Below are 25,406 nucleotides of genomic sequence, written 5' to 3' on the forward strand. Positions count from 1 at the left end.
CCAAAGTTGTCCAGACAGATATGTCCGTAAAAGGAATAGAAAAATAAAATAAGGGCAATTGACTAAATAAAAATCTTAAAGACAATATGAAGAAAAATGTATTTTAAAAATATCAAAACTATCCCTATACATTCTTCATACATTTGTTATTGCATGGAGCTATAAGAAGTTGCAGTATTTAGACCCTGAGGTGTCAGTGCCCTGCAGATGATTTGCCACATGTTATTGAATTTACATGTGCACATTAAACAAATGTATATGTGGAAGCTCATGTTAGAAATGACAAAAATAAAAACTAATGGTAAGCTAAAATCAAAACATACTAAGTAAGTTTGACTTTCTACATAAAATATGAGAAAGAAATGAGACTGTAAGTCAAAAATTCAGCTGATCTCATAATTTAGACTTTTGATCTCACACATTTGAGGCAATATATCTCATATTTTGGACGTGCTATCTCAAAAATGATGACTTGTTTTTGTTTTGATTCATTTTTAGACAGTAGCTTATGTTAAAATTATGAGAAACTAACACTATGTCACAAGTAAAATCTTAAAGTCTTAAGTGTCGTGTGAGATAAAAAGGAAAACTTTGAATAATAAGTCAAACTTCTGATTTAGTTTGTCATATTTATTACTTAGACGGTCAACGTTTCTACGTAGCTCAATTTTTTTAATTTTATTTTTTATTATACAATATTTCAGAATACAAATCTTATGGCCAACATTTCTCACATTGATACAATTTGAAAACATAATAGTCAGTATTACAGTGCAATATAAACAAAAGTGAAGAAGATACAATGAAAGCAATGACAAAGAAATTATGAATAAATCAAAAAAGGAAAAGAAATACAATGGAAATAGTAATTGTTTGATTTCAATCTGGGGTCGGATTAAATGAAAGGTCTGATAAACACTCATAACGATTGTATCGCACAATTATAATTAAATCGGTATTTACGTTTCAAATCTGCGTTTCCATGGATGGTGAAGGCATGACCCGCCCTACTCTGCCTCTGATTGGCTTGGATTGGTTAGGTTTAAGCATTAAGGAGTTTGGTTTGGTCTGGTCAGGGTTAGGTATACCATTGTAAGCCAATCAGAGGCAGAGTAGGGCGGGACATGCCTTCGACATCCTAGGAAAAGAAATATCAAAGATCCTCTGACCTCGTTTTTTTTATTGCTTTTTTTCAAACACAACAATAATGCGCATGCGTCAAGCCGTGACGTGTCGAGTAAGTGTCAAACAGAAGGATGTAAAAATGATCGAAAACACTCGAGATAAACTTACTAGGATATTTAGTAGTCGCCCACAGCGGCAGTTTGGATAACTTAACCCCTGGAGTCAGCCGTAGCTGTAAATGTTATAGACTAACCACTCCTCTTCAGTTGAGCTGAGGAAATAGGTTTAACTTACTTTTGGACCCGCGACATTGACCGTCGAGCTAACTTAGTTAGCGACAGTTGAGCTAACCGGACTCGGTGAAGTAGCCAAACTAAACAGTAGCATGGTAACGTTAACCGGCTTATTTAACATTACCATGTAGTTAATGTTAAACTGGCAGTGTAAACGTTAGATAGCCACTTTGGTTAGTTTGGTCGTTCGTCTCTCATTTAGCTTTCAGCGCGGTGACGTTAACGTATCCAGCCGGGTAGCTGGCAGCAGGACTGACCTACGGAGAGAAAGATGTCTCGGAGGCGGCTGGACAGTCGCAGCGGGCTCGCAGCTGGTCTGCTCGGCGAAATTCAGACTCCAATCAGCACGGAGCCGATGGAAAGTGTGTATGAAATCACTGGAGAGCTTGGAAGGTGAGTCCAACATTATATGACTGTTGTCCCGGGACTATCAGGGTCCCTGAGGGAGGTTCAGAGGGTCTCCTCCGGGCAGAATGCTGTTTGCACGAATGTTAAAAGTTGTTCCGTTATGCACTAGTATGCTAGGCTTTCATAGGGATGAGTGTATCAATTGTACAATTTGCATTTGAAATGGATCTGGATTGTTAATAGGAAGTCCAACTGATACATAACGTTATTAACAGGGCAGCATTGCATTACAACATTCTGATAAGCTCATAACCACAGTAGCCTATATATAGACCACAGTTTACAATTGTATAACATAAAGTTTGGGAACTATTGACTGACTGCTTAGGAAAGCCTTATCAATGCAACAGCAAGGAGAGCCTGAGACTGTCATACATTTCCATTGTCATTCAACTCAGTGGTAGTTTATGAAGTATTCTAATTTTGATCATTCTTTATAATCGATACTTGTGCTAGTGCCATACAATTTATTATTACATAGTTAGAAATGACAGTCCGTTTCTGTTAGGGGAAAAAATAGAAAATCGTATGTATCATGATTTTTGCGACGATTTTTAAAATCGATTCTTTGTTCGATGTTTTATTTGTTTACCAATGATTCACCTTAATATTTTGTGTTTATATGATACCGAAAATGCAGAAAATCCACGTTTTGTACTTCTTTACAAATGAAATAAATGTCAGACTGACTGACTGACATGTGAACTGCATTCTTTTTCAGAAAACAATCCGTTTTTAGAAAATGTCTCATGATATATTGTCTCTAGAAGTGTATTATTCCACTTTAGTTTTTGTTCAAGAAGAAAAAGAAAATCCCAATTCTGTATTATAGAAACGGAGTATTGAGACTAAATTAAGTTATATTGTCAGTACAGATTGAAGACAACTTTAAACATGAGAATAAACACGCAATAACTGCCACATATCACATACGGACAACAGAAACATTTTATCTGACCAATTATAATGATATGTTCAAGTCTGCATTGTCTGTAATTTCTGTATTTTCATACATGAGTAGCACAGATCAAGTCATTGAAACTTTAACTGCATTTGGACTTTGGACTGTGCGCTTTAACCACTGTAAATACACGAGCCTCGCAGTGCAGGGATGACCTGAATGATGGTGCTACAGTAGACCTTTGTCATGTGTTCGGCACTGTGTGTGAGCCATGGCAACAGCTGAGGGTGGATGATCATGCCCTAAGATCTCTGAGGTGTGTTTGAAGGGATGTGTCATGCAAGCATGTACTGTATAATTCTGATTTCAAAACAGGGGGTGGGGGAGGAAATGCGCACATGTGGAAACCAGACGTTTAGAAAGAAGAAATGGTACAGGCCACTTCTGTTCACTTATGTGTGTGCAGTTTGTCAAACCAGGAAGTTCTGAGGTGCGATATTTTTATAAGAACATGATAAGGGCAATTCTAGTTCTGCTTTTGTCCTTTTAAGGAATGTTTATTGTCAGCTTCAGTACAGCAAAGTCTTAAGGTAATAAACAGTGACATTTAACAGTGGAGAAATTCAGTTTCACCGCGTTTTACATATTTCTTTGTCAGGTTGGAACTTTGAGTGGTATTTATTGTCAGTCTGTCAATATTTCTTTTTGGAACTGGTTGTGCATTCATCAGTATTTTCTCTGTTCACATGGTATGGGATGACTTGGTAATGTGAGAAGGGTGAAAGACAGTAACAGAAATAATTATAAAACCCAGTCTGCAACTTTGTTTTAGCATTGTTTTGGTTTTATGGTACGCAGCTGAACTAAAGCCCTGATAAAAATCTGTTACCTGCGCAGCGTCACACGTCAAAGTTAGTGACTAGCAGGTTAGACTAGCATCCAGCAAGCTATAGAGTTAGAAATGTTTGGTGTAGACCATGTGGTGGCTGTGTATCTGTTAGGGCTGCACAATATATTTTTTTTTATCGTCGCAATATCAACTGGTGCAGCATACACATATCGGGAAAGCTGCGACACATCGCCGATGACACTTAGAGATTTTTTTTTGTTATTTGAAAGAAAATATCAGTAGAAAACTGCACTTTATAATGTAACTGTCAATTTAGTAGTGCCTTTTATATTCAATTCAATGTTCAATTTGTTCAATACAAGAATGTTGAAAATGATTTTCTTTCACTTGTTTTAAATTCAACAAGCACTTTTTGCATTCAAGCAGAATACTGAAAGCAGCAGAACTGAGTAGACTTTAATATTTATTTATCGCAAATAATATTGTTATCACGGTAATCAACGTTATTGCATATCACATGTTTTCCTCATATCGTTCAGCCCTAGTATCTGTCACCTTTTTTAAAGTGCTCATATTATGCTCATTTTCAGGTTCATAATTGTATTTAGAGGTTGTACCGGAATAGGTTTATGTGGTTTCGTTTTTCAAAAACCACCATATTTTTGTTGTACTGCACATTGCTGCAGCTCCTCTTTTCACCCTGTGTGTTGAGCTCTCTGTTTTAGCTACAGAGTGAGACCTCTCACTTCTGTTCCATCTTTGTTAGGAGTCGCACATGCTCAGTAGCTAGGTAAGGACTACTAGCCAGTCAGAAGCAGAGTATGAGGGCGTGCCCTGACAGTACCTAGGTAAGGACTACTAGCCAGTCAGAAGCAGAGTATGAGGGCGTTCCCTGACAGTAGCTAGGTAAGGACTACTAGCCAGTCAGAAGCAGAGTATGAGGCCGTGCCATGCTAGCAGCTAGGCGAGCATCATAACGTGTGTTACAAAGTGACCATGTTTGTCTCTGAAGTAAAGGCTGGACTACAATAGAGCTGTTTGGAGCAGTTTGTGAACAGTGTTTTCTGTTGGAGATGGTAAGTCCCTTTGGGGTGGACTTTGGGCTTTTTCACTTTGTTAACCTATAACATGCACAAAAAAGATATATAACACAATAAAGGAAAGGGGAAAAGCCAAAAAGCATAATATGAGCACTTTAATGTTTTCCTTCCCCCTGGTAGCCAAAAGTTGATAAATGCAATCTATCAAAGGGCAGTCGACCAGTTGTATACATGAAGATGAGTTTACCTTTTATGAGGAGTGTAAGTTAGGCTGTATATTGTACAATATCAACAAGTTTAGTCAAGAGAAAATACCCCTGATGACATCATCAGTGCTTAGAGACCCAGGACTTTAGTGAAGTGGAATCCTGAACTTCTGGAATGCCTCTTTTATAACCATTTACTACTACTGTATAATTAAAAGTCAATGATAATGACAAATGGCCATCACATGTCTTAAATTGCACATTTAGTGTGATAAGTCCCAACATGTATTCAGCTTAGTTCATAAATGGTTGCCAGATACTACAGGAAAGCAGGACTATTCAGTATGGCATGGAGTATCATTGCTGTGCTATCAGCTTTGAAAATGTTGTGTATCAAATGCTAAAACTGCATGAAAACATGACTTGTAAGTTAACAGTGATAGGTGGTGCTACAGAGAAATAGCATAGTTTAGCTCTATTGTTCTATCAATGTCCTTCTGGGTCTGAAACCTTCAGGATATTTTTGGATTGAAATAGCTTTTCCATGGCCATGGGGAGAAGGGTTTCCACTAATGGCATAAAATACTGTATCCGCTAAATACCAAATGTTTAAGTTAGAGGAAGGAAGGTCTAGTTCTCAGGACAATTTGGGGGTTACTCATTTTGCCGGCCTTCTTGTTCAGGTATAGTTTAGGAGCTAAACTTTAATCATTTAAGAAAGGAAAAAAAAAAAAAGACCGTATAATGTGTCCTGAATACCAAATAAGCACGGCATGTTTCTGATGATTCCGTATTGTTGGATTGTTGCTTTTCAGGTTGCTCAGCCGTGATGAATTCTTTCCCCTTCCATCTAGTAGCAGATAGACACTTGTATCTTCCCAGTCTTGAGTAACGTGAACAATTGCCCCAATGATCAAGACATGGAGTTAGATAACACACAGTTATCTAATGCCAATGCTTGTATAGCACCATTGTCCCAATGCTGCAATCAGTTACAACTAGCCATATGTCATTAGGCTTGAGAATATATCCACTATATTCATTAATATCATGTATTGTTTTATTTTAAAAGTGTCGTGGAAACATGTTGTGGTGTAAGTCACCATTCTAAAGAGATACAATTTAGTAAATACTGAACATCATTTTCACCAAACTGCCTTTTAGCTTTCCCCATCCACTGTAATGCGAGGGACATCAGCTGGACAAGTTGACCTGTGATTTCCCACCCTTAACATGTACTGTCAGCCATATTGAAATGGGACTTTTTCTTAAATTCCATGTCACTTAACCTGATGTGTAATACATTAGAAATCTAAGCCCTGTAACTTCACTAATTGGAGAATGTTAGATCTTTTAATGGATGAAATGAATTCAATCTGAACTAGTTTTTTTATGGGAGACTTTCTAGTTCTGACGACAGTGTGTGTCATTTGCTGTGCAGATTGTAAAGCCCTCCGAGGCAAACTTATGATTTGTGATATCGGGGCAAAATGAATATGACCGAAACCGTATGCCCACTTTCTGCTTCCTAGGGGGAAGTTTGCGGTGGTCAAGCACTGTGTGGAGAAGGCCACGGGGAAGGTGTTTGCTGCCAAGTTCCTACGGAAGAGGAGGCGAGGCCGTGACTGCCGGGCCGACGTCATCCACGAGATGGCCGTCCTGGAGGCGGCCCGTAACAACGCCCGTGTGGTCAACCTGCACGCTGCTTACGAGACAGATCACGACATCGTCCTGCTGCTGGAATAGTGAGTTCCCAACAACACCAGTGGCATATTCTTTTTTCATTTAATAATGTGGCACATCATATTTAACAAGCTCTGAACCTGAGTCTTAACACTAGGCTAAATGTTTCTTCCACAAACAAGTAAAAACATGCACAGGCAGCAGTATGATCCCGTTGAAGGGCACAGTCCTGTTAGTCCAATCTTAAAACTCGCTGCTTTTTCATGTAATGCTCATTCTTCCTAACAGGTTTGTCTGGATAGCTAGATTATTGTACAGCTTAGAGCTGAAACTCCTGAACGAACATGGTCTTAGGTATCATGTTCTTCTGACCTCCTGACCTTTCACGTTCAATCATTTTTTCAAATGAACCGGCCTTCCTTGCCTGACATTCATCTTGTTTCTGTGTACCATCAAAACAGAAACTAGATGTCAGGCCCACATTAGAAAGAAGAATACACAGGGGCTGTCTTGAGCGAATCGCTATCATTATCCAACCACACCTCTATTACGTGGTGTTGTTGTTGTTGTTGTTGGAGACATGTTAATCCCTTCCCGAGAGCAAAGGACAGCACTTAGTTGATCTCTGGACCGCTCCAAAAGGGCTAAGGAAATTAACAAATTACAAACCTGAATAACTTGAAATGTTGTAAAATCAGTCTGTGGCTGACACTCTTACCTACAGTGCTTTACAGTGAGTAAGCAGGATTGAGGTTGCTATCTTGCTGATCCCCATTTTGCCAGGACATGTAGAATCAAACCAGTGGCCCTCTGGCGATGGGTTGGCCCCTGAAACCACTAGGCCACCCTGCAATCCATGACTACAGTATATTTCCGTTTGTCTTGTTGAAAGTGCGTCACATACAAAACTGCATTTAAATGTTATTTTACTCTTCCTTGGACATTTCAGTAGATGAGCAGTCGATGCAGTTTGTGTGTGTTTGTGTGTGTTTGTGTGTGTGTGTTTGTGTGTGTGTGTTTTTGTGTGTGTGTGTGTGTGTGTGTGTGTATATTAACAGTGTGTTTTCTCCGTGCCCAGTGCGGCCGGTGGAGAGATATTTGACCACTGCGTGTCTGAGGAGCTGCTGCCAGAGGCCCAGATCACTCGTCTGATCAGGCAAACACTGGAGGGAGTCCACCATCTCCACCAGAGCAGCCTGGTGCACTTAGACCTCAAGGTCTGTACACACACGCACGCACGCACGCGCACACACACACACACACACACACACAGGTTTGTGGCACTATCTTTGTGGGGACCCGTCATTGACATAATGCATTCCCTAGCCCCTTACCCTAACCTTAACCATCACAACTAAATGCCTAACCTTAACCCTTACCCTCACCATAACCAGAACCTAATTCTAACCCTAATCCTAAAACCAAGTATTAAAACAGCCTCAAACAGCCCTTTAAAGTTTTGGGTTCCAGCATTTTGGCCCCACAAAGCTGTCGGGACCCCACAAGTATACTGGACTCCCGGTGTTTGGACCCCACGAATATAGTTAAACACACACACACACACAGTCACATGCATGAGTGGAGCTGGAGTCGAGGGAATCTATTTTTACACGTTCACTCGCTTCACCACAAACTGCCCACTTAAGTGCTTGGCTGTGTGTTCCCTTTTTAATTTTTTTTTTTAAGTTGTGGACTCAAAACCCCAATTTCCTATTTTCATGACACAGTCAAGCCCAGGAGTAGCATTCTAGTTGGTAACAGAACCCTTTGGTCAGGGTAGAGTGGGAAAGCTCAACAGCACAGTGTAAAAACAAATTATGATTCATACACTCCTGTTTCGGATGGATCCCCATGTCCCCAGAATGTTACATTCCACTGTGTGTTATTTCAACATGCAGTAGATGCTGATCGGCTTCAAAACCACAAAATAAATGTGTGTGTTTGGTGTAAACAAAAGGAGTTTGTGCTGTACTGTATGTACAGTAACTTCTCTTGTAGAGAATGTTGCAATAGTTTAACTCCAGCAATGTTTGAACAGTGTCATGTGCTCAGAGTGTTTTTCAGCACACAAATAATCATTTTACACAAAGGTAAACACCTCTCCCTTGGAGGGCAAAGATTGTTATTATTGACTAAGTATTCAAAAGAGAACCTGACTCGTGTTGTGTAATAAGTTTGAAGTACGTACTTCGGCTCTCGGCGTGATGTGTGTCCACTTTGCTTCTCTCTCAGCCGCAGAACATTCTCCTGACCAGCCTGTGTCCTCCAGGAGACATAAAGATCGTAGACTTTGGCCTGGCACGCAGACTGGGCGCGGTTGGAGAGCTCAGAGAGATTCTTGGCACACCTGAATATGTGGGTAAGGTGGTGTTCATGAAACGCGCTTTGATTACTCCAAAACATGCACAGGAGGGTATGCCCACATTCAGTCCGGAAACCTGCTCCAGAGTCAAACCGCTCTTGTGTAACGCTAATAGAAATGCCTTTGTAGGTCTCACTACACTTAATGGATTGAGGCATTGTCTTTCAATACAACCCTGCTGTCCCACAGTTCTTGTCCGGCCTTCCCATGTTTTTGTACATTCCTGAAACAGATAAGTCGATGACTCAACACAACAATAACCAAGCCCAAACAGAAATGCAAAACGTCAGCCGTGGTGAAATTCAACAGCGTGCGGTGTGAAAGGCTACGGCAGGAAATTACATGAAGGCATTCTTGCAATATCGAATGACAACTGACTTTTTCACTCTCATGTCTTCTTTCAGCTCCTGAGATCCTGAATTATGAGCCAATCACAACAGCCACTGACCTATGGTGAGTCCGATCCGGCGAAACTGGCAGTGACCGAAAATGTGCCGCTTGGACCGTCACTTCTATCATCTGGACTCTAAACTAAATCCTTTTGTAAATGAAAATGAAGGGGGATCCATTGAGAAGCCACAAGCCACAAAGTAGCTGCTGCTAAAGCTAATAGCTGTTTACAGTTTGGGTAATCATTTTAATGGTCACCTTTGTTCTGACTTTTGTAAGTGGCCCAAAATTATGGAAATGGGATTTAGTTTTCACAGAACGATTGAAACTAAATCAGCCAGCCTTGCGGTGCTCAGCCCACTCGGCTCCTGTACGTGTTGTGACGGTGTTCTCGCTGTGTGTGTGTGTGTGTGTGTTCTTCAGGAGTGTGGGTGTTATAGCCTACATGCTGGTGACGGGCGAGTCTCCCTTTGTCGGGGACGACAAGCAGGAGACGTATCTGAACGTGTCCCAGGTCAACGTGGACTACAGCAGGGAGGCCTTCTCCAGGGTGTCTGAGCTGGCCGTGGACTTCATCCGCAAGCTGCTGGTCAAAACCCCCGAGTGAGTAGAACCACCTCGCACTCCATTCAGCCCTCAAGTGAGTTCTTTTTGAATGAAATCCAAATGGAATGTTAGCACGGAGCCGGTTCGAGAGGAGTTTCCACGAGACAGCCCAACAGTCTGCTCGAGGGGGATTCACACGCACTGCGCACTGCACAGCTGAGAGCAAATAAAGCTCCATTTCCCCCGCACAGACGTCAAAACATGTAGCGCTAGCAAGTATGATAGGATGAACTGGGGGGGGGGAATACACCGCAGTCCTAATTCTGACTTCTCTGTCGTGTTTTAGTGAGATTTTAGGTTGTAATCTATACATAGGAATAAGTCCGGTCACCTTGGGCTCTAGGAACATTTTCTGCTGTTTTTATAGACTAAATAGTTCATGGAATGATCCCCAAAAGAACCTGTTGCATGTTAATTAGAGTTAATTTTCTCGATGTATGTGTCCGAGCATTATTCTGGATGTATTGTGGTGCTGCAGAGACGTCCCATCATTCCCTCCAATGTCGTGAATCATATCACAATCGCAATATCAGTCAAAGTAATCGCAATTAAGATATGTTCCTCATATGGTGCAGCCCTACTGTGAATCATGAATGCTAATGTTTGTTAGAGTGGGAGTGGGAGTGTTTAACGCTGTGCTCGGCCCACAGGGACCGGCCCAGCGCTGCGGAGTGTATGAGCCACCCCTGGCTGTGGCAGCTCTGTCTCAGCCCCGACCACACCACCGCCACCCGCACCGTCCGCGACAGGAGCTGCGGCACCAAGTGGGCAGCCCCCCCCGAGGACCCCGAGGACAAGGAGAACTTCCTGGACTCGCCCCACTCTCACGCAAAAAGGTTTCGCTTCGACGACGAAAGGCCCGCCGCTGGAGACGGTGACTTTTGAAAACGTAAACAAAAGAAAACGGGAAGAAATTGAAGTTGCTCACACTCCTTCCTGTGAGCTTTTAAATTCTTTTAAGCCTCCGGAAAAACCAGCAGTCCGCGGTCACCACTCAAAAGTACTTAGGTTGTGTTTATATTTCAATAATTTTCAAAAATTCCAAGATCGACCACTCAGACCAAAGATAACCAGCTAAAACGTTGAGATCTTTCTCTGATCCAGCGCTGTTAAAAAGTGTGCAAATGGTACAGTATGTCTTAATGAATGCAGTGTGTTTAACCTCAAGTGTTCAATACCTTTTCATTGTTCAAACCTCTGGTGTTTTCCAATTCCACTCTGTGTTGGGGGTATCGCTGTTCCTGTACTGATGAAGGCTAGCGTGGAGTATTTCCAGGGAAATCTATGCAATGCTTCTCTTGTACATTTTAAATCTATTTTCTAAAACCTTTAAAGAAGTTAGTAGCGCTCTGCCTTAAGACCGGGAAGTCAAGTGTTCTTATGCTTATCTCGTCTGAGAATCGAGATAAGCGCCTCTGCTTTGAGGAAGTATGACAGACGTCCTTTATTTGCATGCAGGACCAGACTGAGGGACAGCTGGACAGCCGCGTTACGGGAAACGCTCCGACTCCGATTTTGTTCTCGGTGTCTGGGTACATGTCATTCAGTCACCGTTTCATTGAAAATTCATAAAACATGCTGCTGCTGATGCCTTAGCTCCATCTCTTACTACCTGCAAACATCGCTGTATTTCACATCCACCCAGCAGAGAGGCTGAGTTACAACACAAGCCTAAAACGTTCCTTTATATCTTGTCTTTTTCTCCATGTCTGCAGTAGCACGAGGGTTTCTATTTAGCTCAGGGCTTTATATAAAACTCATTTTATTAATTCCAATCATAGCATAGTCCCCCTCCAAAGAATTCAACGTCTCCCACATTTACTATGAATTTTTTTCAATGCCAACATGAGCAACAAATCGCAGTATTTTCTGCATTCTTGTATACTCTTCTGTAGTAAGATAGAAACTTAAAAACTGTACCGGCTAAGAAAAAAAACTAAACAAAAAAGCCCAGTGACTCATGCAGTCGTTCACATGCCACACCTAACACTTACTCAAATGATTTCCTCACCGAGCTGCAAGTTCCTCTTCTGTTGGCCGGAAAAAGAGAAACACAACTTTTAGCACTTACTTCATCAGCACGCGCGTTGAACCGATAAGCAAAAAACGGGGAGCTGTTGATGAAAGAGTGTCTGTGTGCTTGTTCCTGAGAGGTGGCCGCTGGGTTTTTCAGAGCCTCTCCAAAGCCATTCAGTGTCCTTTTCATTAAAAAGCTACTCCAGTCCTGTTGGCTCAGGGTGCCCGAAGTAATAGAAAATATATATATATATATATATATATATATATATATATATATATATATAATACTCCTGTTCTCATCTCAGGGCATGCTGCTCACTCTCTGCTCACTGTGTTTTGTATTCCTAATGTTATTCTTAAAGGCCTAATTATTATTATTATTATTATCATTATTATTTATGTGCTGGACTTATACTTTATATTTTGATGTAAATAATGTGCTAATGTGTCTTATTATAAGGAAGTGTTGATTATGGTGGGAGAGGATGATTACGGTGTTATTTAAAACCAGCTGTTGTGGTTCTAGTGTAATGAATATGAAATGGGAATGTTTGATTGCAGTGGATCGGGGAAGACGAAAGCAAAGAAGAGTTTGATGATGGTACCGGGAAGTAAAGACAGAGATGAGTCCGATGGTTTCAGTCGAGAGGAAGATAATGAAATACTCCGCAAACGTGGAGTTGGAAATCTGTCGGTCTTGAAAGAAGCGTTTAAAGGACTAATTCCATTTTTTTTGTAAGGAAATGAGCGCATTTCCCAAAACGTCGAACTAGTCCTTTTTTAAGTCGAGTGTTGAGATATGTAGGCGCCGAAGGCTTTTTGGGTGATGAGAAAGTAGAAATGATATTTTTTTGTGTGTTTTTGAAAAAGAGACTGTTTGTCCCAAGAAAGCGAACCACTGTATAATGTGAAATATGAGGTGCTATTGATTCACAGGATCTGCCATCTTTTTGTTCGCTTGAATGAGTTTTAAAAAAACACCACCTCCTAAAGTGCAGAGCTGGCAACTCTGATTGCTCTTAATCTCCAGTGAAACATTCCGCTTTTTGTTCCGAGGTGCCAAACCGAATAAGACCACATTGTGTTTTTGTATGTTGTTGTCACCAGCTGGTACAATGGCCTTTGTGTGGGAGATGGGCGTCTCCAGCCACGGCCATGCTGTCATACTTAGAAAAACTGGAACACCACGCTGTATAACGTTTTTCATCTCGACGAGTCATTTCATCTCACCGAGTTAGCAGATTCTACTTGACCTTGTTAAGATTTGTTTTCTAAACAGCAGGAAAGTATAGCCAGAGAAGTCGCAGCATCTGTTTTGCTACTGTATAAAGAAATAAGCTTGAATCTGAAGAGTAAAAGTACGTCCAGTCAGTCTACTCTGCTTTTTCTAATACCTCTCCAAACAGGTGTCGGCGTCTTGAAATAATCTTAATTCATGCTGAAATGATGTGACTTGGCTCAGTTGTACAGAAACAAGTAAAGCTTTTCCTGTCGCAGCAGCAGCATCTGTGAAAAAGCGATTTTAAGACTTGACGAGTAGCGTGATCTTGAGCAGATTGGACTTGTTTTGCAGTGCAGTGATGTCAGGGAGCTCACTTTGCAGGATGACGGAACGCTCGAATGGGTCGGACAGAGTGGCTCCTGTTTGCTGGCCCTTGTCTGTCCACCACTTGAACATGACTTGTGCTGTGGTGTTGATTTAGTTATTTTCATCAGCTAGTCACTCATAGTGTGTGTGTGTGTGTGTGTGTGTGTGTGTGTGTGTGTGTGTGTGTGTGTGTGTGTGTGTGTGTGTGTGTGTGTGTGGTCCGAGCAGTGCTCAGCTGAGCAGTCAGGCCGTCATCCTCACAAGGTGGAGCACCACTGATGTCTCCCAACATTCCTGTTAGACCGCAGTGAGACTGAAGGATACTGTAGGTTACAGTCAAACCAGCCACAAGCACAAGCAAATAAATGTTCGAGATGTATGTTTATTTTGCATTTTATATTGTTTTTTTTGTTTTTTTTTAATGTATGAGCATTCTGATTGCATCTGAAATGACTAAAAAAAACAAGACATAATCCTTATTGTATTCTGATCAACTGCAGGCTAATATGTAGGCATCACAAAGCAAACTGAAAAAGCTCATTAAAGGTTGTAGAAAAATATCTGTTAGAGTATTGTATGTCTTTATTTGTTGCCTTGAATCAATCCAGCGTAGGTCAGCATCTTTTTCAATGTCCTACTCTTTCCACACTGCTGCCACCTGCTGATTCAAGAGAGCTCTGTTCCACTAGTGACAAACTAATGTCTCTGTTGCATTCTCTCATTGGCTAACCGTTCATAGGACTAAATAGCATGGTGACAATGTATACCAAATAGCAAGCAGATGATTTTAAATAAAGCATGTCCTCTTTAGTCAGCATTAGCATACAAGAAGTTAACTTAATGGAATGACTTAAAGTTACATTCAGCAAAATGAGTTGCAGCCATCAGCATAGTGCAAAGATGCTTACACAGAGATCATACAGACTGGAGTATATCCTATAGAAATTCTGATACATTCGCGCAAAACGAGCAGGCATGTGTATTTTTCACATATTGCAATATGTTCTGTATATAATGCATTTCTGCCACCATGAGGGGAAAAAAAACCCCGAGAGTTTAAATGTGCCTTGTCTCATAACATTATTAGTTTGTCTAGTTAGAACAATTGTTTAAGGTAATTTGATATAGTGTCAAAACTAACCAAAGGGACTACTCCAAAGTTAACATGCTCAGTTAATATTTTAAAAGGATGTCATCATGAAATGGTCCGGTATGTCAAAGCGACGTTACATTGAGTTCATTCCTAACGGCGCGTGACAAAAGCTCTCCTCAGGGTGCACATCATCTTCATCAGCAGATGAAATTCAAAGCTAATCGACTCCATATGCTGAAAAAGAACCTGTGATATGACTGAATGCTCCGGAACAGCTACTACATTGACCTCGATTGTGTTGGGATCTAAAGTAAAGGAATGACAACAGAACCTTTTTTTTTTTTTATGTTGTTAACCAAGTAAATTAGCCAAACGTTTGAAAACAATCAATAATTCAGCATCAGACATTCAGATGTCTTAAAGTAGCTCAACACAAGTGCACATAGAAACACAACGTAATCAGCTGTTCTGCTTCAGCCGAACGTGAAGTAATCTCGAAGAAGGTTTCCATAAATAAATGTCTGCTACTATCTATTGCTGAATGAGGTAACACGATGGTGATTGAGCCTATGGCCTTGCGTTTGCAGTATTACAAACTGGGTGTCTGTGGCTACTAGGGTTGGGTACCGTTTGGATTTTTACGATTCCGATGCCGAACCGGTACTTTTAAAACGATTCAGAATCCTAAACCGATTCTTGAAAAAGTGTAACATGTTTACTAGCGATCACGTGCAGTGAATGGTTAATATGCTTTTACGTCTGTTGGTGAGCCCAGAGAGAAAATATGACATTTTAAAAGCAGCCTACATTCACGGTAGCTAGCTAACGGTAGACTACAGAGAAAGTGTGATAGTTCTACGTCCGTTTCGGAGCGACAGAGGGAAAATATTTCATTCGACACATTAAGTGGAACCGAAATTTGCGTTCTAATACAGGTCCGATTCCTACCAGTTGCGTAGGAACCGGTTCCATAGTGGAACCGGGTTTCGGGACCCAACCCTTGTGGCGACATTCCCGGGGAAAATCACAAGCAGCGCACAGTTAGAGAGGCGTTTTCCATCAGCCAGCAGTGATTGGTCCAGAGACGGTAGGCGGCGCTAACGCAACAGACCTCACTTTTGTGTAGAGCGGCGTGCTGTTTTCTTCCCCGTCTCTGTTGCCGTTGTGAGTAAACGGTTACTTTGGCCGAACAAAGAAAGAAAACATCGATGTCTACGGACAATGAAACTAGTGAACGTGAGATCACTAGTTTCATTGTGAAAACACACCTGCGATCGGCATCGAAACGGAGATCTTCAAGATTGTACCTTTTTTAAGTTCAGTTAAAAGTAATGCAGAAATTAAAACAAGTCACAACGTTACACTTGATCACATACAACGGAAATGAGAGAAATTCCAGGGGAAAGGCTCCTGGGTCATCAACCTCAGGACAAGTGCATTTAGCAGTAGGAAGTGCAACACACCAGCATCTGTTACATGTTCTAAATCCTGAGCCCTTAAATCATTCAAAACAAATGAGGTAAGACCAGCGAATGAGACACTCAGTGTTAAGTGCTCAGGACCAATCGAAGCCAAACTCAAAACTCCTGAATGACCCTGAAGTGGTTTTCGATGGAGGGGGGCTCGTCCTCAAAGTGCAGCTTCTTTCTTGGACAGGCCCCAAACTCCTCCAGGGTCTTAATGAAGTGTGCGTGCTCACGGCCCACCCAGGCCCGCATCGGGTCACACACCTCGTACGGGGTCACGTGGGCGTGGATCGACACCCCGCAGGAAGCCAGCTCCTTTAACACCTGCTTGTTGGTCACCCAGGTCTCACTGCCCCCCGGGTGCCCGCCGTCCAGCCAGTAAATGTCCGAGACGCGACTGACAAAGTGCGACATCTGCAGGTCTGCGCGGGCGCCGGCCAGCTCGTACGCCATCTGGTTCAGCACCACGCAGCCTTTGCTGAAGCCCACCAGTGTCAGGGAAAACCCTGGGGGGATGCTGTCAGCGCCTCCTTGTGGCTGAAGGGGGTTTGGTAAGTTGGCTCGCTCCATGCCGTGGCTCAGCAGGGCCCTGTGATCAGAAAGGCTTTTAGACTCAGTGCGAGGATGATACAGCTAACTGGAACGCAACCCAATCACCATGCAGTCATTGGGTAAAGCTCATACTGTAATGTGTTTTCGCTGTGCTAGTACTACGTTAACTGTGTTAGTAAAAGTGCTGTAGTAAACCCGACTGTTAAAGCAAAAGGCTAACCTCTAGGGCCGTAACAGCCCCCCAATTAGTTAGAACAGAGTCACCGTGGCAAAACATGCAAATTGCCTGCCCCAAATTTCACATGCTGGATAAGAGTCCAGACCTGGCGACATCTACACCTTCATATTGCCCACAGAAGGTGTCGGCCTCTACTTAACCATAGCACAGTTATTTAATGGGTCCTACACCTCGGGTTGGAGGATTCCCGCTCCTCTGTTGTGTTGGGCTTTGGGCCCGCTCCTTGGCTGGTTGGGTCTGGTGCCTTTATAAACACACTGTACACTACCTGCTCAGCAGACGGACAAAGTTAGCGACTAGCTGGTGAACATAGTGGAACATTTAGTCAAATATTTCCCTCAAGAGGTGGTAGGGACCAAAGCAGAGCTACAGGAGGAACGACTATTGGACTTACATCATAAGTTACATGTCTGTAAGAAGTGCTGAGTTCAAAGCTTGTTTGCTTGCCCCCCAAGTGACCAAATGGGATTTAACCCATACAACATAATTCAGATGCTATATGTTGGATAAACTGATCATGGAAGAAAAAGTTTAAAAAACAACAACAAGAAGAAGAAACCTGAGTTGGTGAAACACTCCAATGTCAGGTGAGTAGGGCGAGTGCTCCGGTGCCCCGAACATGTTGCTCTCCACAAAGTTTTGGTAGCAGCTGAACTTGTGGAGATACATGCGGGAGGCTCGGACCACCCAAACATGTTGGTCAGGGAAGCGTCGGCCCAGGGTGAGGGCCACCTGCTCCAGACTCCAGGAGAGCCACTGGGCTCCTTCAGGCTGCAGAGCCATCTCCTCCTCAAAGTTCTGCATAGACAACAAACAAACACACACACACACACACACACACACACACAGGTTGTTTAAAGCTGCAGTACACAACTTTACACACTGGACAGACTGATCTCATGAAGTGGCGTATGTATGACACGCCAATTCGTATGCCGTTATTGGCGTGTTATCAAGACGCATACTCGCTTGGCCTCCATTGACTTACATTACCTTGCAATTGTGTGTGAATTGACGCTGTAGGGAGTGGTATGAAAGGCCGAAAATACGTGTAGAGAGATTGGTTGGGGGGGGTGGATGGGTCAAACACAGGACTTTCACCCAGGAGACCGGGGATCGTGTCCACTTTTACTAAAATTAGCTGTTAGGGGGTGACTTACGCTGTGTTATTGGGCCTTTAAACACTTGAAATTCAGAGAGAACGATGCAAAGAAAAAAAACATCTTAAAATTAATTTGTTTCTCTGACAAATGTTAGCTTCGATCTGTGAGCCAAACAGCCTCTCCAGTGAGCCTGACTGAAAACATTACACGCATCAGTCTCTCTTTGACGCGCGTAATTAGTTCCATCAGCAGCATCTCTTCAGCCTGCCGTCAGACTGTGAGGTCCTGAACACAATGACTTCATTCATTTTTATTAACATGGAAACATCACTGTGACAGCATCCTGCACATACAAATGTCTCCTGGCAAATACCAGCACACGGTGGGAATATTAACACTTGCCTGGTAAGTTGCATAATGAATTGCAAATGAGGACAATGAATAGATAGATGGATGGATGGGGCACAAGAAAAGCTTCAGGACATAAGGCCCGTTCTTGAATTCTTGATAGCAATTAGACAAGGAAAACAAATGGGTGATTTTTTTTTTTTTTTTTTTTACACCTGATTAGTAAGTGTCCCTTCCACTTACTAAAAAAAAAGAAAAGAAACAATAGGCCTCTGATGAGACAGTTTTGCATAATATGACAGCTGCAGCAATTAGATGTTTGGCACAGGCTGGAGAGACACTACCATGTCCTACCTAGTCCCCAAAGCGGTTTACTCAGAACTGTGCGCACACACACACACACACACACACACACACACACAGCTTCTCAGCTCTGCAGATTCAAACATACACTGATGTCTCAGGGGAAAAAACCTGAAATGTATTGCACAATAACTTCAACATTTAATGCAGCCCCTGTCGAAAAAAATTGATACAAAAAAGTCATAGTATAGTATATATAAAAAAAAATTTTTTTAAAAGTCATAGTATGTCAAAAAAAAGTATGGCCGCCTTGGTAGCTCACCTGATAGAGCGCGCGCCCCTATATACAAAGGCTCAGTCCTTGACGCAGCAGCCCTTTCCTGCTGTCATTCCCTTCTCTCTCCCCTTTAATGTCTAAGCAAGCCTGTCATAATAAAGGCAAAAAATGATGATGATCTTTAAAAAAAAAAGTCATAGTATAGTATGTTGAAAAAAGTCAGAAAAAATATATTATACTGAAAAAGGCATAGTGTAGTCTGTCAAAAGTCATAATGTATTATGTCAAAAGTCATAGTATAGTATGTTGAAAAAAGTGATAAAAAGTCATAGATAGATTTTATTAATCCTAAATTGGGAAATTACTGTTACAAGCAGCAAGTTACAAGGACATAGTCACACACATACAGAAAAAACAAGAAATTTACTAGAAATAATAAATAAAATAAGATAGCAAAGATAAAAATGCCAGAACAACTACAGATATATAATAATATATATAATATACTTAGAGGGATAATAAAAGAATGTACATGTATATACAAGTGTAGAATACAATTTACCACCTACATACATAGTATATATATATATAACAAAATAAAACATGTAGAATATTAAATATGAAGTAACCAGTGTGCAGGAGGCCTAATAGTGCAGTATTGTAATGTGTTAGGTAATGAGAAAATTATCTCAAACACAGCTGTGGCAAGAATGATTTTTTTGTAGCGGTCCCTGCGACATGGAAGCTTTCAGAGCCTCTTAGAGAAGGACCAGTGTGGGGTGGAGAGGGTGGTCAGGGTTATCCATGATAGATAAGTTTGTTCAGTGACCTCCCCTCCACCACATCTTCAAATGTCACCTGTTTGCAGCCAATAACGGAGCCAGCCTTCCTGATCAGTGTGTGAAGTCTGTTTGTGTCACTGGCTCCGATGCTGCTTCTATAGCAGATGGTGGAGGAGGACAGAGCGCTGGCCACAACATCTCCAACATTCTGCTGCACACGTTGAAGGATCTCAGCTTCCTCAGGAAATAGAGTCTGCTCATCCCCTTCTTGTAAACAGCAGTGCTGTTGATTTTCCAGTTCAGCCTGTTGTTGATGTTAACATCCAGGTATCTGTACTCCTCAACCATGTTCATCAATCAAGATGTCGCTGTGTCGTGCAGCAGCCTGTTGCTGCAGCCATGGTATAGTATGTCGAAAAAAGTGATGAAAAAGTCATAGTATAACATGTCGAAAAAAGCCATAGTATAGTATGTCAAAAAGTGATTAAAGTTGTAATATAGTATGTCAAATTTTTTTTATAAAAAAGTCATAGTATAGCATGTCAAAAAATGGACAAAAAAAGTTATAAAAAAGTCATAGTATAGTATGTCGAAAAGAAAGGATAAAAAGCCACAGTATATGTCGAAAAAAGTGATAGTCATAGTATAGTATGTCAAAAAAAGTGATAAAAAGTCATAGTATAGCATGTTGAAAAAAGTAATAAAAAAAGTAATAGTATAGCATGTACAAAAAAAGGATAAAAAGTAATATTATAGTATGTCAAAAAAAAGTGAGAAATAGTCATAGTATATCAAAAAGAAAGTCGTAGTACAGCATGTTGAAAACAAAATGATAAAAAGTCATAGTATAGCATGTACAAAAAAAAGGATAAAAAGCCATAGTATAGTTTGTCGAAAAAAAGATAAAAAGCCATAGTATAGCATGTCGAAAAAAGTAATAAAGTCATAGTATAGAATGTCAAAAAAAAAAAATAATACAAAGTCATAGTATAGTATGTCAAAAAAAAAATAAAAAGGATAGTAGGTCTAAAAAAAATGATAAAGTCATAGTATAGTATGTCAAAAAAAAAAGATAAAAAGCCATAGTATGATATGTCGAAAAGAAAGAATAAAGTCATAGTATAGTATGTCGAAAAAAGTGATAAAAAGTCATAGTATGTTGAAAAGAAAGGATAAAAAGTCATAGTATAGTATGTTGAAAAAAAGTAATAAAAAAAAGTAATAGTATAGCATGTACAAAAAAAAAGGATAAAAAGTAATATAGTATGTCAAAAAAAGTGATAAAAAGTCATAGTATAGTATGTCGAAAAAAGTGATAAAAAGTCATAGTATGTTGAAAAGAAAGGATAAAAAGTCATAGTAGGTCTAAAAAAGTAATTAAAAATCATAGTATAGTATGTCGAAAAGAAAGGGTAAAAAGTCATAGTATATCATGTACAAAAAAAGATAAAAAGTCATAGTATATTATGTTGAAAAAAGTGATAAAAAAGTCTACAGTATAGTATTTTGCCAGATGAATTTTGAGATTGGGACTCTACTCTGCCAAAGAGTGACAAAGGAAGCACATCCCATCTGTTTAGATCCTTTTTAATTTTCTTAAATCAGTTTATCATGTGGTTTTAGGTGTAAAGACAACCGCGAAATATCTAAATCCCTGAATGGATCTTCTGAAAGAGACCAGGTCATCTAACTGGGAAGGCCAATTGCCAACTATCATCATTGGCTGAGTATTTTTTGTCTTTTAATTGGGCTACCCAAACCCTTTACTTCATAACTGATCAAGGTTAAGCTATCCATGTATTATTGGTTTGAACGTGTTAGCGTGCTCTTAATTCTTTCCAAATACACACATCAAAGAAAACAGGTATAGCCTACAGCATGATGACAATGGCCCATATCTAGTCTTAAGGCAGAACACAACAAATAACATTGAACAAAGTAAGGTGAACTTCCACATACAAAACTGGATTTCAGTGTCATCAGATTTTAATTTTTTTCGGTCATTTATTTCAAACCTGAACAGTAACCAGTCCCAGGTGTAGCCTGGGCAGAGGAGGTTGACTGCTCCTCTGTGGGGATCACACACAGAGTGGCGGAGCTGCTGACGTCCTGCCTGTGAAACAGTCGTTGCTGCTCGGTGAGCGTATTACACACGGCTCATTAAGTTCCTTCCATTGTAGAAAATCGTGGTGTTGTCATCCTAACGTTAACTTTCAAACTCCAGAATGTAAAACTCGGGGTCATTCAACTCCTCTAAAGAAATCATTGACATCGGCGCTGCTTTGGACAGGATCTGCCTTTGGCTCCATGCTTGTCTCAGAATGGCATCTTTCACTGAATAATCTATAAACTTGACAATCAGAGATCTCGGAGCAGCAGTAGGTTTCTTTGGCTTAGCTGTTAAGGATCGGTGGGCTCTCTCTATTTGTACATTCACTCCAGGCATCGGTTGAAGAACCAATTGAATAAAGTTCCTTCACAAAAGCCTTTACATCCTTTCCTTCACTTCCTTCGTGCACTCTGTACATTCTTAGGTTATTCCGTCTTGATCTGTTCTGCAGGTCTTCCCAGCTGGCCGTCTGGTCCATCTCCCTGTGTAGTAAATACTGCATTGCTCTCTCGTGTCTCCTCTCGATATCTTCTGCTGCGCTAATATGGCCTTCTACCTCCACGGTTCTTTTTACAAGTTCAGTTATTTCACCTTTCGGCTCGAGTGAAGTGTGTTAGCAGATTTTTCTATTTTGTATGTACTGTATATGATTCCAACTTTGTCAGTGAAAGCTTGGTCTGGGTGTAGATTGTCCCTCCTTAGTTACTCTACCTCCGCTAATATTAGCGACAACTATTCTTTTTTTTTGACATACTGTATTGACTTTTTTTAGACATATTGTACTATGACTGTTTTAGACATACTTATACGTTCAGCTAGAAATCAAATTCAAACCGTACAATGTTCTACATCTTTTGGCATTATTGAACTTTTAAAGCCAATTCAGTTTAGCATTAGTTTTTCAAAGAAAACTTTAAAAAGGAGAATTCCGGTTGATTTCAACACGTAGCTCTGTTGTTTGAAAATTTTAATAAAAACTAAAACAATCAGTGCTGCCTACACCGTGTTATCCCCCTGCTAGCGTTAGCACCCAACAGGCTTAAACAGGGCAAGTTTTTAGCCTCTAAAAATGCTCAAAATGTCATTACAAGTGCCTACCCATGTGCTACCCGTGTGATTCCTTCTGAGGGAACACAGCAAATTTGACTGGAATATTGGATTGTACGAGTTCGACAATCGACTAGTGTGGACTTGACCGGAAAACAGGAAATAAACAGAGGTATGTGCACTGGCTGGATTAACACAACTTTTATGCCTTCCTGTCACATCTACTGCAGTCAGATTCGCTGTGTTCCCTCGGAAGGAATCACTGCACATGGGTAGGCAGTTGTAATGACATTTCGAGCATGTTCAGAGGCTTAAAACACTTCTAAAACCTGCCCTGTTTAAGCCTGTTGGGTGCTAACGCTAGCAGGGGGATAACACGGTGTAGGCAGCACTGATTGTTTTTTTTTGCTACTGCCAGCACTCCAAATTTCCAAACAACAGAGCTACGTGTTGGAATTGACTGGAATTCACTTTAAATATCCCACATCTTTTTTAACGAAATTCATACTTATTAAAACCATTCCCACTTATCAAACTATTCTCACTTCTTCGCCTTCTTCTTACGAGGTTAAGTTAGCAATCCAGTTTAGCTTTAGCAATTTAGCTTTTCAGCGTTTGCGCGCATTTTGTGCAGGAAATGCATTTCCTAGTTTAAAAAGCTTTTTTGATATACTGATCATTTTTGTATTACATGCCTGATACCATCACTTAAAAGGTGTTACAATTATATCGCAGTGGGATTCTGGAAATTGAAGTCTGGTTCAGCTCCTACTCAGATAACCATGTTCAATTTTGTCAAAATCACCCGGTAAAGTCAGAACAACTTGGAGCTAAACGCTCTGAAGACAGTGGAGATGGTTGTGGACTTTAGGAAGGACGCAGCCCCACCCACCCCCATCACCTTGGGTGACTCCACAGTCAACATTGCGGAGTCCTTCCGCTTCCTGGGGCTCCATCATCTCCCAGGACCTCAAGTGGGAGCTGAACATCAGCTCCCTCATCAAAAAAGCCCAGCACAGGATGTACTTCCTGCGGCAGCTGAAGAAGTTCAACCTGCCAAAGACAATGATGGAGCACTTCTACACTGCCATCATTGAGTCCATCCTTAGCTGCTCCCATCACCATCTGGTACGCTGCTGAAGAGTGCAGCGTATCAGCCGCTTTGCTGAGAAGGTGATTGGCTGCAATCTCCAGGACCTGTACGCCCCCAGGACACTGCTGAGAGATTGTAGCCGGTCCCTCTCCCCCCAGACACAAACAGTTTGAACCCCTCCCCTCTGGCAAAAGGCTGCGGTCCATGACCCCCACTGACACACACACACACACACACACACACACAATCCCTAGTCACTACACTTAGCATTAACCTTCATCCTGGACTTACATCTGCACATACTATATATTCTTTGCAAATTTTGCACTAAACCCATTCTGCCTCCTTTTTCTTATGCAACAGTTATGTTGTATGTATATATTTGTTTTTCTGTATTTATTGTTTATTTCTTATGAATGTTTAATATGTTTGTTTGTCTGTTTATGTATGCACCAACTACCAAGGCAAATTCCACATAAGTGTACTAACTGTGGCAATAAAACTTTTTTTGATTCTGATTAAAGAATCCATAATTTTATTTGTCAGTAAGTCAGTCTGTATTGTTATAGTGTGTGTCTTTGTAAAGTTTGAAAAAGTTAAATGGGTGTGATCTACACCTCTCCACAACATCCCCTTTAAAACGCCAGGGATGGAGCTACCCATATATATCTGAAATCCATATCTCCTTGTGGCTTTGAGCCCTGACAGGATTGTATTTACCCATCTGTGTTTATGTGGGTGTCAGTAAATGGCATTCGTATAACAAGCCTATCACAGTAACAACTGTCAGTGAGTAAAAACATTTAGTTAGGTCAGTCATCAATCATCTTCTGTTAACACCGTGGATAACCTGAGACCCCACACTTACCGTCCATCGCACTCACCTGAATATCCCCGTGGAAAAACACAACATGCGCGTTGCTGCTCTCCTCCTTCGGTTCTGCTGCAGTCTGACCGTCTGTATCAGGCCGGAGGAGCAGCAGGTCGTTAACTCGGCTCGGGTCGTATCCGGGCACCGCGAGCAGCTTCTGGAGCCTCTGCCGCGGGCTCCCAGAGCGTACAACTCGGCTGGCTGCTACGTGCAGCCCCGGAGGTTCAGAGGATGTCGTCGCTGCCACAGAAGTCATCGTTTTGGCCACAACTGTTAGAGTGAAGTTCTGCTCGAGTGGCTTGCATCGACTGGACTCTAAAATAAGAATATGATTTGGCGTTTTCTTTCTCAACGCAGTCACGCCATGCTACTGCTGCTGTCACCTAGCTAGCTAGCTGGCTATATATGAGCTGTCTCTGTTAGCAACACATCATCACATTATCTGCAGCTAACGACAAAACATGGAGCTATAGCGCAAATACTTATCATTGCACACGGTGCCATGTCCTTCGTCAGTCTCTCATTGTAGCAGTTTCAGAATAAACTAAAATATTTAATTCTGACAGTTATCCTATGGGTCTTTTTGTCCACGAAGGGGCGCTGTTTATCATACTACCATAGCTGCCAGGAAACCAAAAGCATTTGTGGTGTG

At 41.3% G+C, this 25,406-nt stretch overlaps 2 protein-coding genes across 2 annotated transcripts; one reads left to right on the forward strand and one right to left on the reverse strand.

Moving 5' to 3' along the window:
• The first annotated feature begins 1,208 nt into the window (after positions 1–1,208).
• On the forward strand, positions 1,209–14,031 carry stk17b (serine/threonine kinase 17b (apoptosis-inducing)). Its single transcript, XM_078263095.1, has 7 exons — positions 1,209–1,811; positions 6,356–6,568; positions 7,585–7,723; positions 8,739–8,865; positions 9,273–9,321; positions 9,682–9,861; positions 10,515–14,031. The coding sequence occupies exons 1-7, from the start codon at positions 1,690–1,692 to the stop codon at positions 10,747–10,749; spliced, it is 1,065 nt and encodes a 354-aa protein (XP_078119221.1). The 5' UTR covers positions 1,209–1,689; the 3' UTR covers positions 10,750–14,031.
• On the reverse strand, positions 13,604–25,386 carry c11h2orf69 (chromosome 11 C2orf69 homolog). The gene is made up of 3 exons (XM_078263101.1): positions 24,768–25,386; positions 17,380–17,618; positions 13,604–16,619 (listed from the first exon to the last, which is right to left on the reverse strand). Exons 1-3 carry the CDS (start codon positions 25,008–25,010, stop codon positions 16,142–16,144), a joined length of 960 nt encoding a protein of 319 aa, XP_078119227.1. The 5' UTR covers positions 25,011–25,386; the 3' UTR covers positions 13,604–16,141.
• Between the last annotated feature and the right edge of the window lie 20 nt (positions 25,387–25,406).

This window comes from Sander vitreus, chromosome 11 (assembly GCF_031162955.1).
Source record: "Sander vitreus isolate 19-12246 chromosome 11, sanVit1, whole genome shotgun sequence".
In the NCBI taxonomy this organism is placed as follows: Eukaryota; Metazoa; Chordata; class Actinopteri; order Perciformes; family Percidae; genus Sander; species Sander vitreus.